The sequence below is a fragment of the Rhinopithecus bieti genome, unplaced genomic scaffold (genome assembly GCF_001698545.2).
Source record: "Rhinopithecus bieti isolate Rb0 unplaced genomic scaffold, ASM169854v2 scaffold_9981, whole genome shotgun sequence".
NCBI lineage: Eukaryota > Metazoa > Chordata > Mammalia > Primates > Cercopithecidae > Rhinopithecus > Rhinopithecus bieti.
Window position 1 is genome coordinate 4,295,558 of NW_016806838.1, and position 19,567 is coordinate 4,315,124.

At 49.5% G+C, this 19,567-nt stretch overlaps 1 protein-coding gene across 1 annotated transcript in view; it reads left to right on the forward strand.

Moving 5' to 3' along the window:
- The window catches only part of PRPH2 (peripherin 2), a 24,849-nt gene extending 6,588 nt beyond the window's left edge, over positions 1 to 18,261 (forward strand). Inside the window, exons 2-3 of the mRNA XM_017878219.1 lie at positions 11,453 to 11,699; positions 17,607 to 18,261. Of these exons, the coding sequence (XP_017733708.1) occupies positions 11,453 to 11,699; positions 17,607 to 17,819 (460 nt within the window). The 3' untranslated portion in view covers positions 17,820 to 18,261. The remainder of the gene's footprint in view (positions 1 to 11,452; positions 11,700 to 17,606) is intronic.
- Positions 18,262 to 19,567: the final 1,306 nt, after the last annotated feature.

Below are 19,567 nucleotides of genomic sequence, written 5' to 3' on the forward strand. Positions count from 1 at the left end.
CCCAGCTAATTATTTTGTATTTTAGTAGAGACCGAGTTTCACCATGTTGGCCAGGCTGGTCTCGACCTCCTAACCTCAAGTGATACAACCTCTTTGGCCTCCCAAAGTGCTGGGATTACAGGCGTGAGCCACCGCTCCTGGCCACCAAGATCTTTTTAAAAGAAATTTTTGGCCAGGTGCAGGCTCATGCTTGTAATCCTAGCACTTTGGGAGGCTGAGGCAGGAGCATCCCTTGAGGCCAGGAGTACAAGACCAGCCTGGGCAACATAATAAGACCTCACCTCTACAAAAAAAAACAAAAAAAAAAACGTTCTGGTGAGGTGGTTCACGCTTGTAATCCTAGCACTTTGGGAGGCCGAGGCGGGTGGATCACTTGAGGTCAGGAGTTTGAGAACAGCCTGACCAACTTGGTGAAACTCCGTCTCTACTAAAAATACAAAATTAACCAGGTGCAGTGGCACATGCCTGTAATCCCAGCTACTTGGGCGGCGGAGGCAGAATTGCTTGAATCTGGGAGGCGGAGACTGCAGTGAGCTGAGATGGTGCCATTCTACTCTAGCCTGGGCAACAAGAGCGAAACTCCATCTCAAAAAAAGAAAAAACACCAACCAAATAAAAACAAACAAAACAAAACAAAAAAGAGCTAGGGCACAGTGGCATGCACCTGTGGTCCCTGCTACTTAGAAGGCCGAGGAGGGAGAATCGCTTGAGCCTGGGAGGTCGAGGCTGCAATGAGCCAAGATTGCGCCACTGCACTCCAGCTGGGTGACAGAGTGAGACCCTGCCTTAAAAAAAAGAAAAAAAATTTTTTTTTTAAAAAAAAAAAAAAAAAAATAGAGATGAGGTCTCACTCTGTTGCTCAGGCTGGTCTTGAACTCCTGGTTTCAAGCAAGCATCCCACCTCAGCCTCCAGAGTACCTGGGATTATAGGCACCCACCACCATGCCAGGCAGAATTCTCCTTTTTTTTTGTTTCCCCTCTCCCCATCAAATTTGGATGAGCCAACAAAGAGTTTGGGGTGAGCCTCTTTCTCCTGCTTGACCTGAGGACTGTGGGGAAGCAATCCCAGGAGAAGTGAGCTGGTCTGAGCACGGGTAGCCTAGAGAAAATGCACAGGGATCCTCCGCTGACACAGACGGGGCATGGGCAGTGTGTGGTGCCACGATTTCCAGGCATTTCTGCAGGCTCTGTCCCTGGAATAACTTTCCATTCTGTGCAGTGCGCACTTCACTAGACTGGGCTAGAGAAAGTTGAGGTCTTCACCTTCTGGCATCTTCAGTCCATCTCCTGAGAGGAGGAGCTAGGTGCCTGCATTCTGGCCTCCCCAGTTGTGTCCCACCTTGGGGCCCCCAGGAAACTGAGGATAGAGTGCATAGCCTCAGTAAGCATGGAGGGGTGGGCAGGTTTTGGAGATTTCTCAGGGGAATCTTTAAGATCCAGGACTGGCTCCTGAAGTTTCCTGATCTAATGAATAAGATTAGGTAGAAACAATTCCATATTTTTATGGGAATTTACAAGAGTTTTTTTTTGTTTTTGTTTTTTGAAATGGAGTCTCACTCTATCACCCAGGCTGTGGTGCAGTGGCACGATCTCAGCTTGCTGCAACCTCCGCCGCCTGGGTTCAAGAGACTGTTCTGCCTCAGCCTCCTGAGTAGCTGGGATTACAGACACATGCCACCACACCTGGCTAATTTTTGTATTTTTAGTAGATACAAGGTTTCACCATGTTGGTCAGGCTGGTCTGGAACTCCTGACCTCAAGTGATCCGCCTGCCTCAGCCTCCCAAATTGCTGGGATTACAGGTGTGAGCCACAGCACCTGGCCTTACAAGAGTTTTGGCTGCTCTGTCTCGGGGGAGTAGCCCAGTGACTGCACCCCATCCCCAGCCTGCCTATGACCATGTTGCCAAGTCATTTGGGAGGGAGAAAAGACCCAAATTTATCCTGCACAAAACCCCTCCTGGAAGTTTTTGTCTTAATTTTTTTAGTTTTTGTTTGTTTGTTTGTTTGTTTGAGACAATCTTGCCCTGTTGCTCAGGCTGCCGTGCAGTGGCACCATCTTGGCTCACTGCAACCTCTGCCTCCCGGGTACAACCGATTTACCTGCCTCAACCTCCTGAGTAACTGGGATTACAGACATGTGCTACCACGCCCGGCTAATTTTTGTATTTTTAGTAGAGATGGGGTTTCACCATGTTGCCCAGGCTGGTCTTGAACTCCTGACCTCAAGTGATCCACCCGCCTCAGCCTCCCAAAGTGCTGGGATTACAGGAGTGAGACACTGCGCCCCGCTGGTATTATTATCTCCACTTTACATATGAGAAATCTGAGGCCCAAGAGGTTAAGGGCCATGCCTAAGATCACACAATAGGAAGTGGAGGAGGCAAAAAAAAAACAAAACAAAAACCAGTTTCGGCCACTTGTGGTGGCTCACACCTGTAGTCCCAGCACTTTGGGAGGCTGAGGCGGATGGATCACTTGAGCCCAGGAGTTCGAGACCAGCTTGGGCAACGTGGTCAAACCCCATCCCTACAAAAAAATACAAAAATTAACTAGGTGTGGTGGTGTGTGCCTACAGTCTCAGCTACTTGGGAGGCTGAGGTGGGAGGATCACCTGAGCCCAAGCAATTGGGGCTGCAGTGAGCTGAGATTGCACCACTGCACTCCCGCCTAGGCAACAGAGCGAGACCTTGTCTCAAACAAAAAGAAAAAACAGCTTTATTGAGATATAATTCACATACCAAACAATGTACCCATTAAAAGTATGCAGTTCAATGGTTTTTAGTATATTCACAGAGTTGGACAACCAACATTACAATCAATTTTAGAACATTTTCATCACTTCTAAGGGAAACCTTGCATCGTTTAGCTTTACTCCCTAGCCTCCCCTCCCCTTAGCCCTAAGTAACCACTCATTTACTTTCTGTTCTGGACATTTCATATGAGTGAGTCATATGACATTTGTCCTTTTGTGTCTGCCTTCTTTCACTTAGCATAGTGTTTTCAGAGTTCATCCATGTTGTAGCATATATCAGAACTTCATTCCTTTTTATGGTGAAATAATATTCCATTATACGGCATGCCAGATTTAATTCTGCTCCTTTCACCCTACTCTGCTGTTTCCCAGTGATGTTAAAGTACCTCTTGTATACCCTTGGCATTAAATGAGTGTTCACTGAGTGACAGAAGCCTCAAATTATCCAGGCTGCTTGGGGTAGGGGAACCTTGCTTTTCTCCCTCTTCTCCCTGTCTTTCCCTGTCTTTTTTTTTTTTTTTTTTAATTGAGATGGAGTCTTGCTCAGTTACCCAGGCTGGAGTGCAATGGCGCGATCTCGGCTCACTGAAACCTTCGCCTCCCGGGTTCAAGTGCTTTTCCTGCCTCAGCCTCCTGAGTAGCTGGGATTACAGGCATCTACCATCATGCCCAGCTAATTTTTGTAATTTTGTAGAGACGGGGTTTCTCCATGTTGGCCAGGCTGGTCTCAAACTCCTGACCTCAGGTGATCTGCCTGCCTCGGCCTCCCAGAGTGCTGTGATTACAGGTGTGAGCCACCGCTCCCGGCCTTTCCCTGTCTTTTTGTTCTCCATTTCCTCTCCCAGAAGGACAGGGAAAGGAGTGGACAGAGATGATGCTGGGTTGGAAAACATGAATGGATTAGGTTCGGATTCCAGTGCTTCTGTGCCAACATCTCAAACAATCACGAGGTGGCCCCACAGAAACTAGAAACACCATCCTGGGCTCTGCAGGGCCTGTGGTAAATGGGGTTGTCACTGGGCTTCAACTTCCCACATCTCGCTCCCCTGGCCTGGTGGTCCTGGGTGGGCCAGGAAGAGGGGGACACACTTTCTGCTACACTTGGAGGAGGCTCTCAGAGGGAGGAGCCAAATCCAGGAACGCTGTCTCCCTCACTGACTCTCTCTTTTCAGAGCAAGGGATCAGTGAAAGAGATGTATAGTTCTCTCTCTCTCTCTCTCTCTCTCTCTCTCTCTCTCTCTCTCTTTTTTTGAGATGGAGTTTCACTCTATTGTCCAGGCTGGAGTGCAGTGGCACCATGTCGGCTCACTGCAACCTCTGTCTCCTGGGTTCAAGCAATTCTCCTGCCTTAGCCTCCCGAGTAGCTAAAATTACAGGCGCCCAGCACCACACCTGGCTAATTTTTATATTTTTAGTAAAGACAGGGTTTCACCATGTTGCCCAGGCTGGTCTCGAACTCCTGATCTCAGGTGATCCACCCGCCTGTGCAGTGGCACAGTCTTGGCTCACTGCAAGCTCCACCTCCCGGGTTCACGCCATTCTCCTACCTCAGCCTCCCAAGTACCTGGGACGACAGGTGCCCGCCACCACACCCGGCTAATTTTTTGTGTGTTTTTAGTAGAGACAGGGTTTTACCGTGTTAGCCAGGATGGTCTCAATCTGAGCTCGTGATCCGCCCGCCTCGGCCTCCCACAGTGCTGGGATTACAGGCGTGAGCCACCGCGCCCAGTCTGTTTTTCCCTTTTTTTAAGAGACCTTGGGCTCAAGTGATCCTCCCACCTCAGCTTTCAAGTAGCTGGAGTTACAGGTGTGCTGCCACCACACCTGGCTAGGTGATGGCTACATGGGAATTAATTATACTGAACTCTCTAATTTTGTAAAAGCTTGAGTTTTTTCTATAATAGAAGTTGGAAATGCAATAAAATAAGATAAAAGAGCATCAGTTGAGAACTACAGGCCTGGCGCGGTGGCTCACGCCTGTAATCCCAGCACTTTGTGAGGCTGATGGGGGTGGATCACCTGAGGTCAGGAGTTCAGGACCAGCCAGGCCAACATGGTGAAACCCTGTCTCTACCAAAATACAAAAAAAAAAAAAAAAAAAAGAAATTAGCTGGGCATGGGTGTCATGGCAAGCACCTGTAATCCCAGCTACTTTGGAGGCTGAGGCAGAAGAATCACTTGAACCTGGGAGGCAGAGGTTACAGTGAGCCGAGATTGCACCATTGCACTCCAGCCTGGGCAACAACAGAGAAACTCTGTCTCAAACAAAAACAAAAACTAAAGACCCAAAGACAAGAAGCCATCACCTAGGAACAAATATCAACATTTTGCCTGTTTCATATATACTACCCTCCCCCAAACACATTCTCCCCTTCTGAATACCCTAAAGCGAATCCTGGGTATACTTTCCTTTTACCTGTAAATACTTCAGTAGGCATCGCCAACAGACAGAGGCTTTGTTCGTTTTTTGCCCTTTTGTTTCTGCTGAACATAAGCACAAGACCAGTCAGAGTCAACAGAATTAATGGCAATGTCAACCAATACCCAGTCTATGCTCAGCTTTCCCTGATAGTCTCGGAATGCTTTTTACAGTTGGTCAATTTAGGATCCAAACCAAGTCCATGCTTTGCCTTTGGTTGTTTGGTTTCCTGTCTGTTTTACTAGGAAACTGGCCCCTTTTTCATGCCATGTATGTAAGAGAAACTGGGATTCTCCTGCAGAATCCCCCATAGTTTGGAATTGGGCAATTGCAGTCAAGTGGCGTTGTTTAACTTGTTCTTCTGTTCCCTGTATTTCCTCATAAACCAGTAGTCTGGGTCGAGGTGTGGTTGGATCAGGCTCAGCTGTGGCAAGAACATTTCCTACAGTGCCGCTCTGTGCATCTTACTGCAGCACATGAGGAAGGACATGAGGTCTTCAGTCAGTTTACAACACTTCTTTTAAAGGTTGCAGGATGAGCAGAGCTGTAGTATCTCGGGGTGAGAGGTAGAGCATGAGGGAGCTCAGACATTTTGGAACTAGGAACTACCAGCCAGGAAGGCCTAGCCAGGGGTCCCCAGTCTGAGGGAGAAGCTGGCACCAAGCTTTCGCTCTTCACCATTCTTCCCAGGGAACCCACAGACTACATACAGGTACCTGCTTGCTCTTCTTAAACAATTCGTAGACATCTCAGGAAGAAGATTAGAACCTGGCTAGATGGGGTGTCTCCCCTCTCAGACGGGAGCTCTTTGAAGGCAGAGCTGTGTTTCCCTTTCAAATTGGGGCTTCCTGAGGGCTGGGCTGTGTCTCCCCTTAGACCAGGGCTCCCTGAGGATGGGCCTTTGTCTCCCTCAGACTGGGGCTCCCTGAGGATGGGGCTGTATCTCCCTCAGACTGGGGTTCCCTGAGGATGGGGCTGTGTCTCCCCTCAGACCCAGGCTCCCTGAAGATGGGGCTGCGTTTCCCTCAAACTGGGGTTCCCTGAAGACAGGGCTGTGTCTCCCCTCAAACTAGGGCTCCCTGAGGATGGGGCTGCATTTCCCCCTCAGACAGGGGCTCCTTGAGGACGGGGCTGCGTCTCCCTCAGACTGGGGCTCCCTGAGGACGAGGGCTGCGTCTCCCTCAGACTGGGGGTCCCTGAGGACGGGGCTGTGTCTGCCTCAGACTGGGGGGTCTCTGAAGACAGGACTGTGTCTCCTCCTCATGTCACTCCTCACTGTCTGTACTACCTCATGCCCAGTGACTTACTGTCTTAGTTCACTGGGACCTGCTGTAACAGAATACTTGAGTCTGGAAAGTTGATAAAGAGCGAGATTTATTTCTTTTCTTTTCTTTTTTTTTTTTTTTGAGACGGAGTCTCACTCTGTTGCCCAAACTGGAGTGCAGTGGCCGGATCTCAGCTCACTGCAAGCTCTGTCTTTCGGGTTCACGCCATTCTCCTGCCTCAGCCTCCCGAGTAGCTGGGACTACAGGCGCCCGCCACCTCACCCGGCTAGTTTTTTGTACTTTTAGTAGAGACGGGGTTTCACCAGGTTAGCCAGGATGGTCTCGATCTCCTGACCTTGTGATCCGCCCGTCTTGGCCTCCCAAAGTGCTGGAATTACAGGCTTGAGCCACCGCGCCCGGCCGAGATTTATTTCTTACTGTTCTGGAGACTGGGAAGTCCAAGGTGGAGGGGCCACATCTGCTGAGAGGCCCGAATTCATCCTTTTCCTCAGGAACCCACTCCTGTGATAAAGGCATTAATCTGCTCATGAGGACAGAGCCCTCGTAATCCAGTCACCTCTCAAAGGTCCATCTCTCGCCACTGTCATGCTGGGCCTCACGTTTCCAACACAGGAACTTTGGGGGACACATTCAAACCACAGCACTACCCAAAAAAGCCATCTTCAAAGCATACTAAACACATAGTGCGCACCCAATGCTCTATGCGTATGGCCCCATCTGATGTCCACCATCCCATCAAGTGTTTAAAATCTCATTTCTTAGATGAGAAAACTCAGTCTCAGAGAGGTTAGGCCAGTTCTCAAGGTCTCACAGGTGTCCCTCAGCCAGCGTCCTGCTTGGGGTGACCCCGTCAGGTATACCCCTGCCCATCGCCCTATGACTGGCCTTACTGATTTGATTCAGTTACTAAATTATGTTGGTTTTTCCAGAAAAACTCAGACATGATCATTTTCCCAGGCTCTATGTGCCTTACTTATGGGAGAGTGGCCTAGAACATAGGCCTTATTTTATTCAAGACCCTTTCAAACCCTAGTGACTCCTCCCCCACCGCAGAGTGAAATTCATAGCCTGGGAAACACGCTGCGATATAAATAGCCGGCTCACCACTAAGGCGCTCTCCTCTGCCTGGCTTTGTCTTAAGAGGGTGAGAGGAGCCTTAATCGGTGGTTGGAATGAGGGCAAGCACTGAGTAAACAAGATGATGTTTGGAGTCGGGGAGGGATAGCTCCAGAAGTGAGAGACCCCAAGGGTTCCCAGGCTGGTGACCCAGGCAAGTCCCAGCGTTCACCAAGCTCGGCCTTTTGCCCCAGGCTGACCTGTGTTGCCCCTGGGAAGTTCCCAGTGTGAGGGAGACGCAGCCCTGTCTTCAGGAAGCTCCAGGCTGAGGGGACATGCAGCCCTATCTTCAGGGGGCCCCAGTCTGAGGGGAGACACAGCCCATCCTCAGGGAGCCCTCAGGGGAGCCGGAGGCCCAAGCCAAAGGCCCTTCCCACACTGCTCCAGCTTGTCTTCCCACCCCTGCCCCAATTCCATCACCCACAGCCTGGTGCCCCCCAGCGAGGGGCTGCAGAAGGACAGCTGAGCAAGACACAGTTTCTGCCTTCCTCATGCATGTGGCTGGAGTGGGGCTTTGAGCGGTGGGCAGGCAGTGCCAGCCGGCAGGTGCTCCGTGTTGGGACCACCACGGAGGGTACCCTGCACGATCCTGCCCTCAAGGAGCCGACAGCTTCTTCACCACGGCTGGTAGAACCTGCACTGCCAACTCCCCAGTGAGGGTTCTCCCGTGATATGATATTGCGTGGCGGGCTCTGTTCTTACAACCTGATGTCAGCTCCCAGGTGCTCAGAGTACCGCCCCTGGTGGCTCTTGCTTGGCCAGCTGCCCAGTGAGGTGGTTTTGCTCATAGCCCATGGCTACTATGTATTAATACCAGCACTCTTCAAGCACTCTCACATGTATCACTTCATGCAATCCTCGTGTCAACTTTATTTTAAATATAAGGAAGCAGAGGCAGGGAGAGGTTAAGGAACTTGTCCAGAGGGATGGAGCTGGCATGTGGGCAAGCCAGGAGTAAACCCAGGCTGTCCTGCTCTTATCACCGACCTGTGCTGTCCATGCCACCCAGGGCCATCTGGTCTCTGGGCAGCGTGTTCTGCCCATGAAGTAGAGGGCAGGGATTACAGGGCGTGTGGAAACATGTTTGCCATGACCCAGGCCACCTCATGCAGCCCTCCTAGAAAGTCTTAATCATAATAGACGGAAATCAACACGGTTCATGGAAATGGAACCACCCGTGGTCCTTGAGCACACCAAAAGATGCTCAGCTTCACTCGTAATGAGAAAAATGGAAATGAAAACAACCCCGAGATACTGTTTTCCAAAGATCAAGTCTGACCAGTGTGGATGCGGCTGTGGAGGACAGGTTCTCCTGAGCATGGCTGGTTGGGGTTTGTGAACCGCCCCTCCCCGCTCAGCCCCTGCAGGACAGACCAGAGGAGAAATATGACAGGTATCTGGCAAGATCACCCTTTGATGCAAGGATCCATCTTCAAGGAATTTACCTGCTCCATATAGTCACAATATGCAAAATGACTGATTTCCATGTTTGTATTAACGAGAGACTGGGAAAACCGAAACTTCCATCAGTATGGAACTAGCTAGGACCCATGTGCCATCCACACAATGGGAATACCATGTGGCTCTTTAAAAAAAAAAATCCAGGACACTCCACTGACAGATATGAAATATCTCAGCTGGGCACGGTGGCTCATACCTGTAATCCCAGCACTTTGGGAGGCTGTGGCAGGCAGATCACTTGAGGTCAGGAGTTCCAGACCAGCCTGGCCAACATGACAAAACCCCGTCTCTACTGAAAATACAAAAGTTAGCTGGGCGTGGTGGTGCACCACTGCACTCCAGCCTGGGTGACAGAGTAAGACTCCATCTTCCACTCCTGCCAAAAAAAAGAAAAAAAAGATCTCCAAGATACTGCTAAGGGTAAAAAGAAAGGTTCAAGATAGTATGTATATAATGTTCTCATTTGCAGTAATAAAAAAAGAACAGGAAAAAAGAAAACATGTTTGCTTGTCCATGCATGAAGCCTGTCTCTGGTGGAACTGGCCATAGCAGTCAGGACCTGGAGGCTGAGAGATGAGGAGTGGGATTAATTTTGTATTAAAGAGATTTTATTTAGAAGCGAAACATGGACATCTTTTAAGAGATTCGTGACCATTTCAGTGAACATTGTTTAAAATAATCTCTATTGGAAACAATTATGCTCTCTATTATGTTCTAAAAGTCTATTATGTAACACATTGTTCACCTGCAACTTTTTTTTTCTTTTTTGAGACAGAGTCTCACTCTATCGCCCAGGCTGGACTACAGTGGCGTGATCTTGGCTCACTGCAACCTCTGCATCACGGGCTCAAGTGATTCTCGTGCCTCAGCCTCCCGAGTAGCTGGGACTACAGGCATGCACCAAAATGCCTGGCTATTTTTTTTGTATTTTTATTAATTGTAGAAATGAGGTTTCACCATGTTGCCCAGGCTGGTCTCAAACTCCTGACCTCAAGTCATCTGATCACCTGGGCCTCCCAAAGTGCTGAGATTACAGGTATGAGCCACTGCACCTGGCCTACACGCAACTTTTTCTTTTCTTTTTTTTTTTGAGACGGGGTCTCACTGTGTTGTCCCAGCTGGAGTGCAGTGGCGCGATCTTGGCTCACTGCAACCTCTGCCTGCCGGGTTCAAGTGATTCTCCTGCCTCAGCCTCCTGAGTAGCTGGGACTACAGGCACGTGCCACCATGCCCACCTAATTTTTGTATTTTTAGTAGAGACGGGGTTTCACCATATTGACCAGGATGGTCTCGATCTCTTGACCTCGTGATCTGCCCACCTCCGCCTCCCAAAGTGCTGGGATTATAGGCGTGAGCCACCGCGCCTGCCTGCAACTTTTTATTTCGATGACAAGCACACAGTCAAGTGCACAAATCTTTTTTTTTCTTTTTTTTTAAGAGACAGTCTTGTTCTGTTGCCCAGGCTGAGTGCAGTGGTGTGATCATAGCTCACTGCTGCCTTGAACTCCTGGGCTCGAGCGATCCTCCTGCCTCAGCCTCACAAAGTGCTGGGATTACAGACATGAGCCACCATGCCCAGCCAAATGCACGAATCCCAAGTGTGCAGCTCAGTGAGTTTTGACACATGAAACACCTGGGTAATCACACCCGGGTCAGGTAGAACATACCCAGCCTGCCCGAGGGGAAGGGGGGACTTTTCACTGTAAAGATCCCTTTTGAATTCTGAACCTGGTGAGTGTATGGTAAGCTCTAAATAAATATACAAAAAAATATAGAAGTGCAGAAGATATGCTGGGAGCCCTGCCCATCAGCCTGGAGAACCTGCTTGCAGTTGTGTCCCTTAGGTGAGTCAGGAGCTCCACCCTAGCTGGGGGTGGAGTCCTCCGAGGGCAAGGACTGTGCCTGCCTCGGGTCTCCATCCCCTGCCTCTGCACAGGCCCTGGGCCCGAGCAGGCCTTCTGGAAACACCTGGCTGGAAAGGGCCTTGGCCACCAGTGACATGTAAGGGGGAGATGAGGTTGGTGAGGGAGCTGGGGCGTCACCAGTGGCAGCCAGATGCTTGTCCATCAACAGCTCCTGTCCTGCTGCTCCTCCTACCCTCCAGGCATGGCCCCAAGAAAGGGCCTGGCAGCACAGAATGGTTGGGTGAATTTCTATATTCCCTATTGACTTGAGTCTTGGATTACCATCTGCCTCAACCCTCTAGACCATAAGGTCGAGGAAGGCAGGGGCATTTATTCATTGCTTTGTCTTCAGTGCCTAGAACAGTGGCTGGCATGTAGCAGGTGCACAGCAAATATATACCAAGCGTGTGAGTGAATGACTATTCCAGGCTTCCAGAGGCAGGGGATGGGAGGAAGTGGGCCCTGGTGAGAAGCCCAGGAAGCCCATCTCCAGCTGTCTCTTTCCTTTCCAGTCGAATCAAGAGCAACGTGGATGGGCGGTACCTGGTAGATGGCGTCCCCTTCAGCTGCTGCAATCCTAGCTCGCCAAGGCCCTGCATCCAGTATCAGATCACCAACAACTCAGCACACTACAGTTACGACCACCAGACCGAGGAGCTCAACCTGTGGGTGCGTGGCTGCAGGGCTGCCCTGCTCAGCTACTACAGCAGCCTCATGAACTCCATGGGGGTCGTCACGCTCCTCGTTTGGCTCTTCGAGGTAGGCCCTGGGCCAGCTGGGGGTGGGGATAGGGAGAGACTCCGGCCCGTTTGCGTCTAATGGGGGCGGAGCCAGGCCTGGAGAGAGCATGCCTCCCTCCTTGGAAACAGCCTTCAGTGAGGTTGTGAGTCAGATTAGCCCAGGCTTGAACCCCACCCAGTGCCTCCACCTTTTGTATTTATTTATTCATTTATTTAGTTTTTGGTTTCTTTCCCATCACTTAAATTTTTTTTTTTTTGAGACTGAGTCTCTCTCTGTTGCCCAGGCTGGAGTGCAGTGGCATGATCTCGGCTCACTGCAACCTCCCCCTCTTGGGTTCAAGCGATTCTCCTGCCTCAGCCTCCCGATAGCTGGGACTAAAGGCATGCGCCACCATGCCTGGCTAATTTTTTGTATTTTTAGTAGAGACAGGGTTTTCACCGTGTTAGCCAGGATGGTCTCGATCTCCTGACCTCGTGATCCTCCCGCCTCGGCCTCCCAAAGTGCTGGGATTACAGGCGTTAGCACCGCACACAACTGACACATTTTTTTTTTAATTAAAGTGAGATTTATAAAAGGTAAATAATTTGGTGTCATCTAGTTGATTTACAAGTTGTGCAACCACCTCTACCTAGTTCCAAAAAATTTCCATCAGCCCCCAAGAAAATCTCACACCCATGAAGCAGTTACCACCTCCCAACCTGCCCCCAACCCCTGACAACTATTCTCTGGATTTATGTATTTTGGACATTTCATATAAATGTACCCATATTACTTTTGGCTTCTTTTAGTTAGCATGCTTTGGAGGTTCATCCTGTGTCCCCACTTTTTGGTACTGAGGTCTTAGTCATTTAACCTCTCTGTTATATGGGGTGACAGCACTTAGCTTTGGGGACTATTGGGAGGCAACATGAACAGCATGTGCAGGTGTTCAGGAAGTGGGTACTGTTTGGATTTGGGCTTCTTGAGATGCTGGTCCCCATTTACCTGTTAGTCTAATAATGTGTCGGTTCATCTTATCCGCAACGCTCAGTTCCTCTGTAAGCTATAGGGCTTGCAATGTAAGCAAATCCTCAGTGAGTGTGCTGAATTCACTCCTTGGTTAAAGTGATATTCATTTTTAATTTTTATTATTTTAAATTGTTTATTTTTTTTTAGAGACAAGAAGAAAAATTCACTCTGTCGCCCAGGCTGGAGTGCAGGGGCATGATTGTAGCTCACTGCAGCCTCAAACTCCTGGGCTCAGGGCTCTTCCCACCTCAGCCTTCTGAGTAGCTAGGACTATAGGCACACGCAGAGTAGCCGAAAATGGGTGCCCTGAGTCACACTCCGTGGAGTCTTTTGTAGAAATTGGGTCTTGCTTGTTGCCCAAGCTGCTCTCTAACTCCTGGCTTCAAGCAATCCTCCTGCCTTGGTCCCCCAAAGCGCTGGGATTACAGGTGGGTGCCACTGCACCTGGCTGAGAGATATTTCTTTCTTTCTTTCTTTCGAGACAAAGTCTTGCTTTGTTGCCCAGGTTGGAGTGCATTGGCACGATGTCAGCTCACTGCAAACTCCACCTCGTTCAAGCGATTCTCCTGTCTCAGCCTCCCAAGTAGCCGTGATTACAGGCGTGCACCACCATGCCCAGCCAGTTTTTGTATTTTTAGTAGAGATGGGGTTTTGCCATGTTGGCCAAGCTGGTGTTGAACTCCTGACCTCAAGTAATCCACCAGCCTTGGCCTCGGCCTCCCAAAGTGGTGGGATTACAGGCGTGAGCCACCATGTGCGGTCAGAGATATTTCTTAAACATGTACCCGTATGCCAGGCACTGCTCTAGTGTTGAATGAGAGACTGTTAGTAAATGAGGTGGCACGGTGACTCGGGGTACGTGCTTTTAGCTACCTTGAGAGCAGAAAATCCAAACCTCAAAATCCCAATGTACAAAGCCAGGAACATTTGGTGAGGAAGCTTTTTCCATTGAGGAGATTCCCAAAGATTCCTTTAAATGAGTCACTGTCCTAATGCTATCAGCCAGTGCATCCTGCCTGTGGCTGATAAACACCTCCTTTAACTCACCACATGAAAATAAAGGGTGACTGTATGTCCAGGAAGCCGACTTTTTTTTTTTTTTTGTGAGACGGAGTTTCACTCTTGTTGCCCAGGCTTGAGTGCAGTGGTGCCATCTTGGCTCACTGCAACCTCAGCCTCCTGGGTTCAAGTGATTCTCCTGCCTCAGCCCCTCCCAAATAGCTGGGATTACAGGCACCCACCACCATGCCTGGCTAATTTTGTATTTTTAGTACAGGCAGGGTTTCACCATGTTGGCTGGGCTGGTCTTGGATTCCTGACCACAGGTGATCCCCCACCTTGGTCTCCCAAACTGCTGGGACTACAGGCGTGAGCCCCTGTGCCCGGCCAAAGCCTTCTTTTAATGTTGAGGCAAACACAGCATATTCATGACCATTTATTGGTTGCTGACTCCTTGACACAGAGTCTTGGGTGGGTAGAATGAGGAGAGAAACATACTGCTGGAAATTTAGATGGCCACATTCCCTGAAAACACACAAAAAGAAGACTGAATATAAAAGAAGTCATAAAAGTTCATAAGCATTGAACTCAGGAATTTGAGATCAGTCTGGGCAACATAGTGAGACCTCATCTCTACTAAAAAAAAAAAAAAAAAAATTGCTGGACGTGATGGCACATGCCTGTAGTCCCAGCTACTCAGCTCAGGTACTCAGATGGCCAAGATGGGAGGATCTCATGAGCCCCAGAGATGGAGGCATAAAAGAAGTCAGCAGAGCCAGGAGCAGTGGCTCACGCCTGTAATCCTAGCAGGCGTTAGCTAGGATTTGGGAGGCTAAGGCAGGAAGATCAGTTGAGCCCAGGAGTTTAGACCAGCCCGGGGAACATAGCAAGATCTCATCTCTACAAAAAACACAAAAATGACGGCCAGGCGCGGTGGCTCATGCCTATAATCCCAACACTTTGGGAGGCCAAGGCGGGCAGATCACCTGAGGTTGGGAGTTTGCGACCAGCCTGACCAACATGGAGAAACCCCGTCTCTACGAAAAATACAAAATTAGCCGGGCCTAATGGTGCATGCCTGTAATCCCAGTTACTTGGGAGGCTGAGGCAGGAGAATCACTTGAACCTGGGAAGTGGAGGTTGCAGTGAGCCGAGATCACGCCATTGCACTCCAGCCTGAGCAAGAAGAGCGAAACTCCATCTCAGGAAAAACAAAACAAAACAAAACAAAACAAAACAAAACAAAAAAACACCACCACCACCACCACCACCATAAAAATTAGCCATGTGTGGTGGTGCACACGTGTAGTCCTGGATACTTAGGAGGCTGAAGCAGGAGGATCATCTGAGCCCTGGAGGTCGAGGCTGCCAGGAGCCATGAGCCATGATCTCAACATTGTACTCTATCCTGGGCAACAGAGCCAGACTCTATTTCCAAAAAAAAAAAAAAAAAAAAAAGAAAGAAAAAGTCAGTGGGAAAATGGGGTTCCATTGGCTGCCTCTCAGTGGCCCACCATTACAGGAATTTAGTGGACTGCATTAGACAAGGATCAGCTTATTGGGAAGAGGGCATTCAAATGCCCCTTTTACTTGGAGCGTTTAATGGACAGAGGTCTGATGGGCCAAGGGCAGCTGAGCATAATGTTAGGAGTCTGATCTTGGCTGTGCCTGCCTAGGCTTCACAATCTAGTCAGGAGATGATGTCTAATTTATGAGCGAAAGGGAGGATCATTACCAAGTGCAAAACTCACAGTGCAGAGAGTCTCCTTCAGGAAAGCAGGAGGGAATCAGAGTGGACGCGTTCACATCAAGAGGACTTCATGGAGGAGGTGACTTTTTCTGCTGTAAAAATATTTATTCAGCTTCCAGTTGACAGTAACATAAATCTAAAACTCTCAGTTATTGTTATCTACTACCATAATTATCAAATGTCCCAGAGTATTCATTCAAAAGAAATTTACTGAGGCCTTCCCCCACCTCATTCTGTTCTAGGTGCTGGGATTCTGAGTGAGCCAGATGAGTAAGGGCCATCCCTGCCCTCAGGGAGCAGCTTCATCCCTGAGAGTTTGCTATGCCATACAGAGAAGTGGAGGAGAGCAAGCCAGGAATTTGTATAGAAACAAGTGGCTAATGGAATATGTTATAGAAAAGTGAAAACGGTGTGGTGGCTCACGCCTGTAATCCCAGCACTTTGGGAGGCTGAGGCGGGTGGATCACCTGAGGTCAGAAGTTTGAGACCTGCCTGGCTAACGTGGTGAAACCCTGTCTCTACTAAAAATATAAAAATTAGCTGGGCGTGGTGCCAAGTTTTTGACGCCTATAATCCCAGCTACTTGGGAGGCTGAGGTAGGAGAATCGCTTGAACCTGGGAGGCGGAGGTTGCAGTGAGCCGAGATCGTGCCACTGCACTCTAGCCTGGGTGACAGAGGGAGACTCCATCTCAAAAAAAAAAAAGAAAAGTGAAAACAATAAGCTAATGATCCGCTACAGCTGACTCTTCTGTTGGTCTTTACTGTGTACCAGGTACTGTGGTGGTGTTTGCTAGAGTGCAGTGGTGCGATCATGGCTCACCGCAGCCTCCATCTCTAGGGCTCATGACATCCTCCCATCTTGGCTACACAAGTACCCGAGTAGCTGGGACTACAGGCACGCACAACCACACTCAGCAATTATTTTATTTTATTTTAGTAGAGATGAGGTCTCGCTATGTTGCCCAGGCTGGTCTCAAACTCCTGAGATCAAGCAATTCTCCCTCCGCCTTGGCCTCCAAAAGTGCTGGGATTACAGGCATGCGCCAATGCACTCGGCCTGTGTGTTTTACACATATTAAAGTGTCACAGTATCCACACAAGGCGGGCACCACTTCATCTGAAAATCTGCAAACCATATGAATAAAGTGAGGTTTCCTGGTAACAAGGCTGGCTAAGTGCCAGGACTGGGTTTGAACCTAGGCATTTTAACACCAAATCTGCCACACAGTGAATGCTAGTGAACAAATCCAAATTATTTTTTTACCAGCATCCACTCATCACTGTGCTCATCAAAATAATGGAAGAGCCGGGCACGGTGGCTCACACCTGTAATCCCAGCACTTTGGGAGGTCAAGGCGGGTGAATCTCTTGAGGCCAGGAGTTCGAGGCCAGCTGGCAACATGGGGGAACCACATATCTACAACAATAACAAAAAAAAAAAAAAAAAAAAAAAACAAAATTAGCCAGGTATGGTAGCAGGCCCCTGTAATCTCAGCTATTCAAGAGGCCGAGGCACGAGAATTCCTTGAACACAGGAGATAGAGTTTGCAGTGAGCTGAGACCACGCCACTGCACTCCAGCCTGGGTGACAGGGCGAGACTCGTCTCAAAAAAAAAAAAAAACAGTACCACACAGCAGATACAGAAAAGGAGGTGACCTCTTAATTCCACCCAAAGAAGTTACTGAACCACACAATATGTGCCAAGCGACAGGGTGTAGAGGGGCACCAAGGTGAAGGAACCCAGGAATAATGCACCTGGGATGCGGGCGACCCGAGGGGGTGGGGAGGGAGGATGAGCTGCAGGGGAGCTCACCAAGGGCTGATGATAAATTAACAGATGAACATGGAGAGGAACAAGGTTCTAGGCCGAGCATAGCAGATGGTAAAGACCTAGAGAGGAGAGAGTATGGGGCATGGGCGAATCCAAAGCAGCCCAGGGTGGCTGGAAAGGGAGGAAGAGAGGGGTCTGAGATGAGGCTGGAGGAGTCAGGTGTGTTGAGCACTGAGGGCAGGGCAGCGTGGGGCAGGCTGTCACCAATCCACATTCCATAGTGCTCAGGTTGAGTCCTCTCTGGGACCCTCATTTTGAGGCTCCTGTGGTTTCCTAATGATCCAGCTCCCAGTGATTCTCCCAGATTGTCTCTAAATCTCTTCTCCCGCCATCAGGTGACCATTACAATTGGGCTGCGCTATCTGCAGACGTCACTGGACCGTGTGTCCAACCCTGAGGAACCTGAGAGCGAGAGCGAGGGCTGGCTGCTGGAGAAGAGCGTGCCAGAGACCTGGAAGGCCTTTCTGGAGAGCGTGAAGAAGCTGGGCAAGGGCAACCAGGTGGAAGCCGAGGGCGCAGACACAGGCCAGGGCCCAGAGGCTGGCTGAGAGCCCTGGGGCCCCTCCCCTCCCGAACACTGAGAAATAGTGGACTCAGGAAACGCGGATCTCCCCCTCGTCCAACTCCGAAAGTCTGAATCTCGCAAGGAGGGCACCATCTCACAGAGACTCTCCCTGATGGTGGAATTTAAGTTTAGGGTCCCTAAAAGCATTTGACACACAGTTGTTGAATGACTGGCCCAAAATGTGAATGAGCGAGCTCCCTTCAGGCCCGCTGCCCTAGGATATGCCCTTCTGGTGACTCAGGGGCTCTCTCAGATGGCTAGCCCAGGACCCGTCTTTCTCACACGAATTTAGTCCTACCCTACAGCCACTGGCTGTATCCGAGGGCTGCTCCCCTTTTAGAATTCACCTCTTATGAGCTCCATGTTGCTTCACTCTATATCCAAAGTGTCACTTGGTGCATAAGTACAGAAGTCTGAAAAATGGCCATGTTGTCTTTTTTTTTTTAATGCCAAGATTGACAGGTTGGCCATTTGCTTAATGCCAGAAGTTGGGGGAAAGTTACACTTTTCTAGGAATAATGGACTCTTAAGGCATTGAGGGCTCTAAACAGGATTCTTTAATCATGAAGCAGGAGAATTTCAAGGCAGGAGATTATTTCCCCTACCAAAAACACAGTGAAAGGCCTGCTTTTGTGTCCCATTCACATGCCCTCAGTCACTGAGTCTGGAGTGAACCATGGGTTGAGGAAGTCGGGCTGTTGGCGTGTCCCAGCACCACACCACCCCTAAAGTGCCGGGTGATCTCCTGTGGCTCATCTGTGGAAGCACTGGGGTAGGCTGCTGCCCTGCTGTGGAAGAGGAGCAACAATCAGACATGAGTCCACCCTTTGGAGACCAGGCCTCAGCTCTTGGTGGGCCCAGGGACACCCACACAGGTGGCCATCACAGCCCTATGGACAACACTAATTGTCCACAGCAAAGGGCAAGGAATTCTCCGGGAGCTTCTTCTGTTTCTTCCCCCCAGATACCCATCTTGAAAAACACTATTTCTGGAATGCTTCTGCATCTAAGGAGATTCTTTGAGATAGCCCATCTTCCTGAGCTAGCAAATACATGAGTTTTCACTTTCTTTAGGAAAGAGAAGCTTTCAGGGGAAGGAATGATTTTGCTGACTTCCCAGACCCTGGTGACCAGACCAAGGCAGGGCCCAGCATAATTCTGCAAGTTGGATGAATATTCAAGAGAGCTCATTCCTACCTGGCTGGAGACTACAGCCAGAAGGCAAACACCAGAAAGGGAACAGTAGATAATTTACCTCTGCTTCTGACCGCTGGTGTTTGGGAATAGGTTACTTTGGACTGAGTTTGGGTTCTTTGCTGTCCTAAGAACTTCAGTGTAGAGAAAATAAGACTGGTGCTGCCTGGGGTATGTTCTGGGCTTAATTCCCCCAAGCAGAAGACCAGATCCAAGATGTCTGGACACCCCGTCAGACGTTGGTCCCAAGTTTAATTAGATTTCTGAGTCTCGTTGAGGCCAAGGAATGATCCCTACTGAAAAAATGCTGAGCCAGACATCTTTGGCAAAGGTCCCTGAGCTCTTGCCGTCTCTCAAGAGTGCTGAGAACCCTGGTGAAAGTGCTGCTCTAGGCCCACAAGTGTAACTATGCTGTTAACAGCTGTCAATAGATATTAAAATTCATACTGTATGAAAATCACTTTTGTTAAATGACTAAGCCCATTCAACAACATGTATCGCAGAATCCCCTACGACAGCTAGTATTTGCCAAAAAGG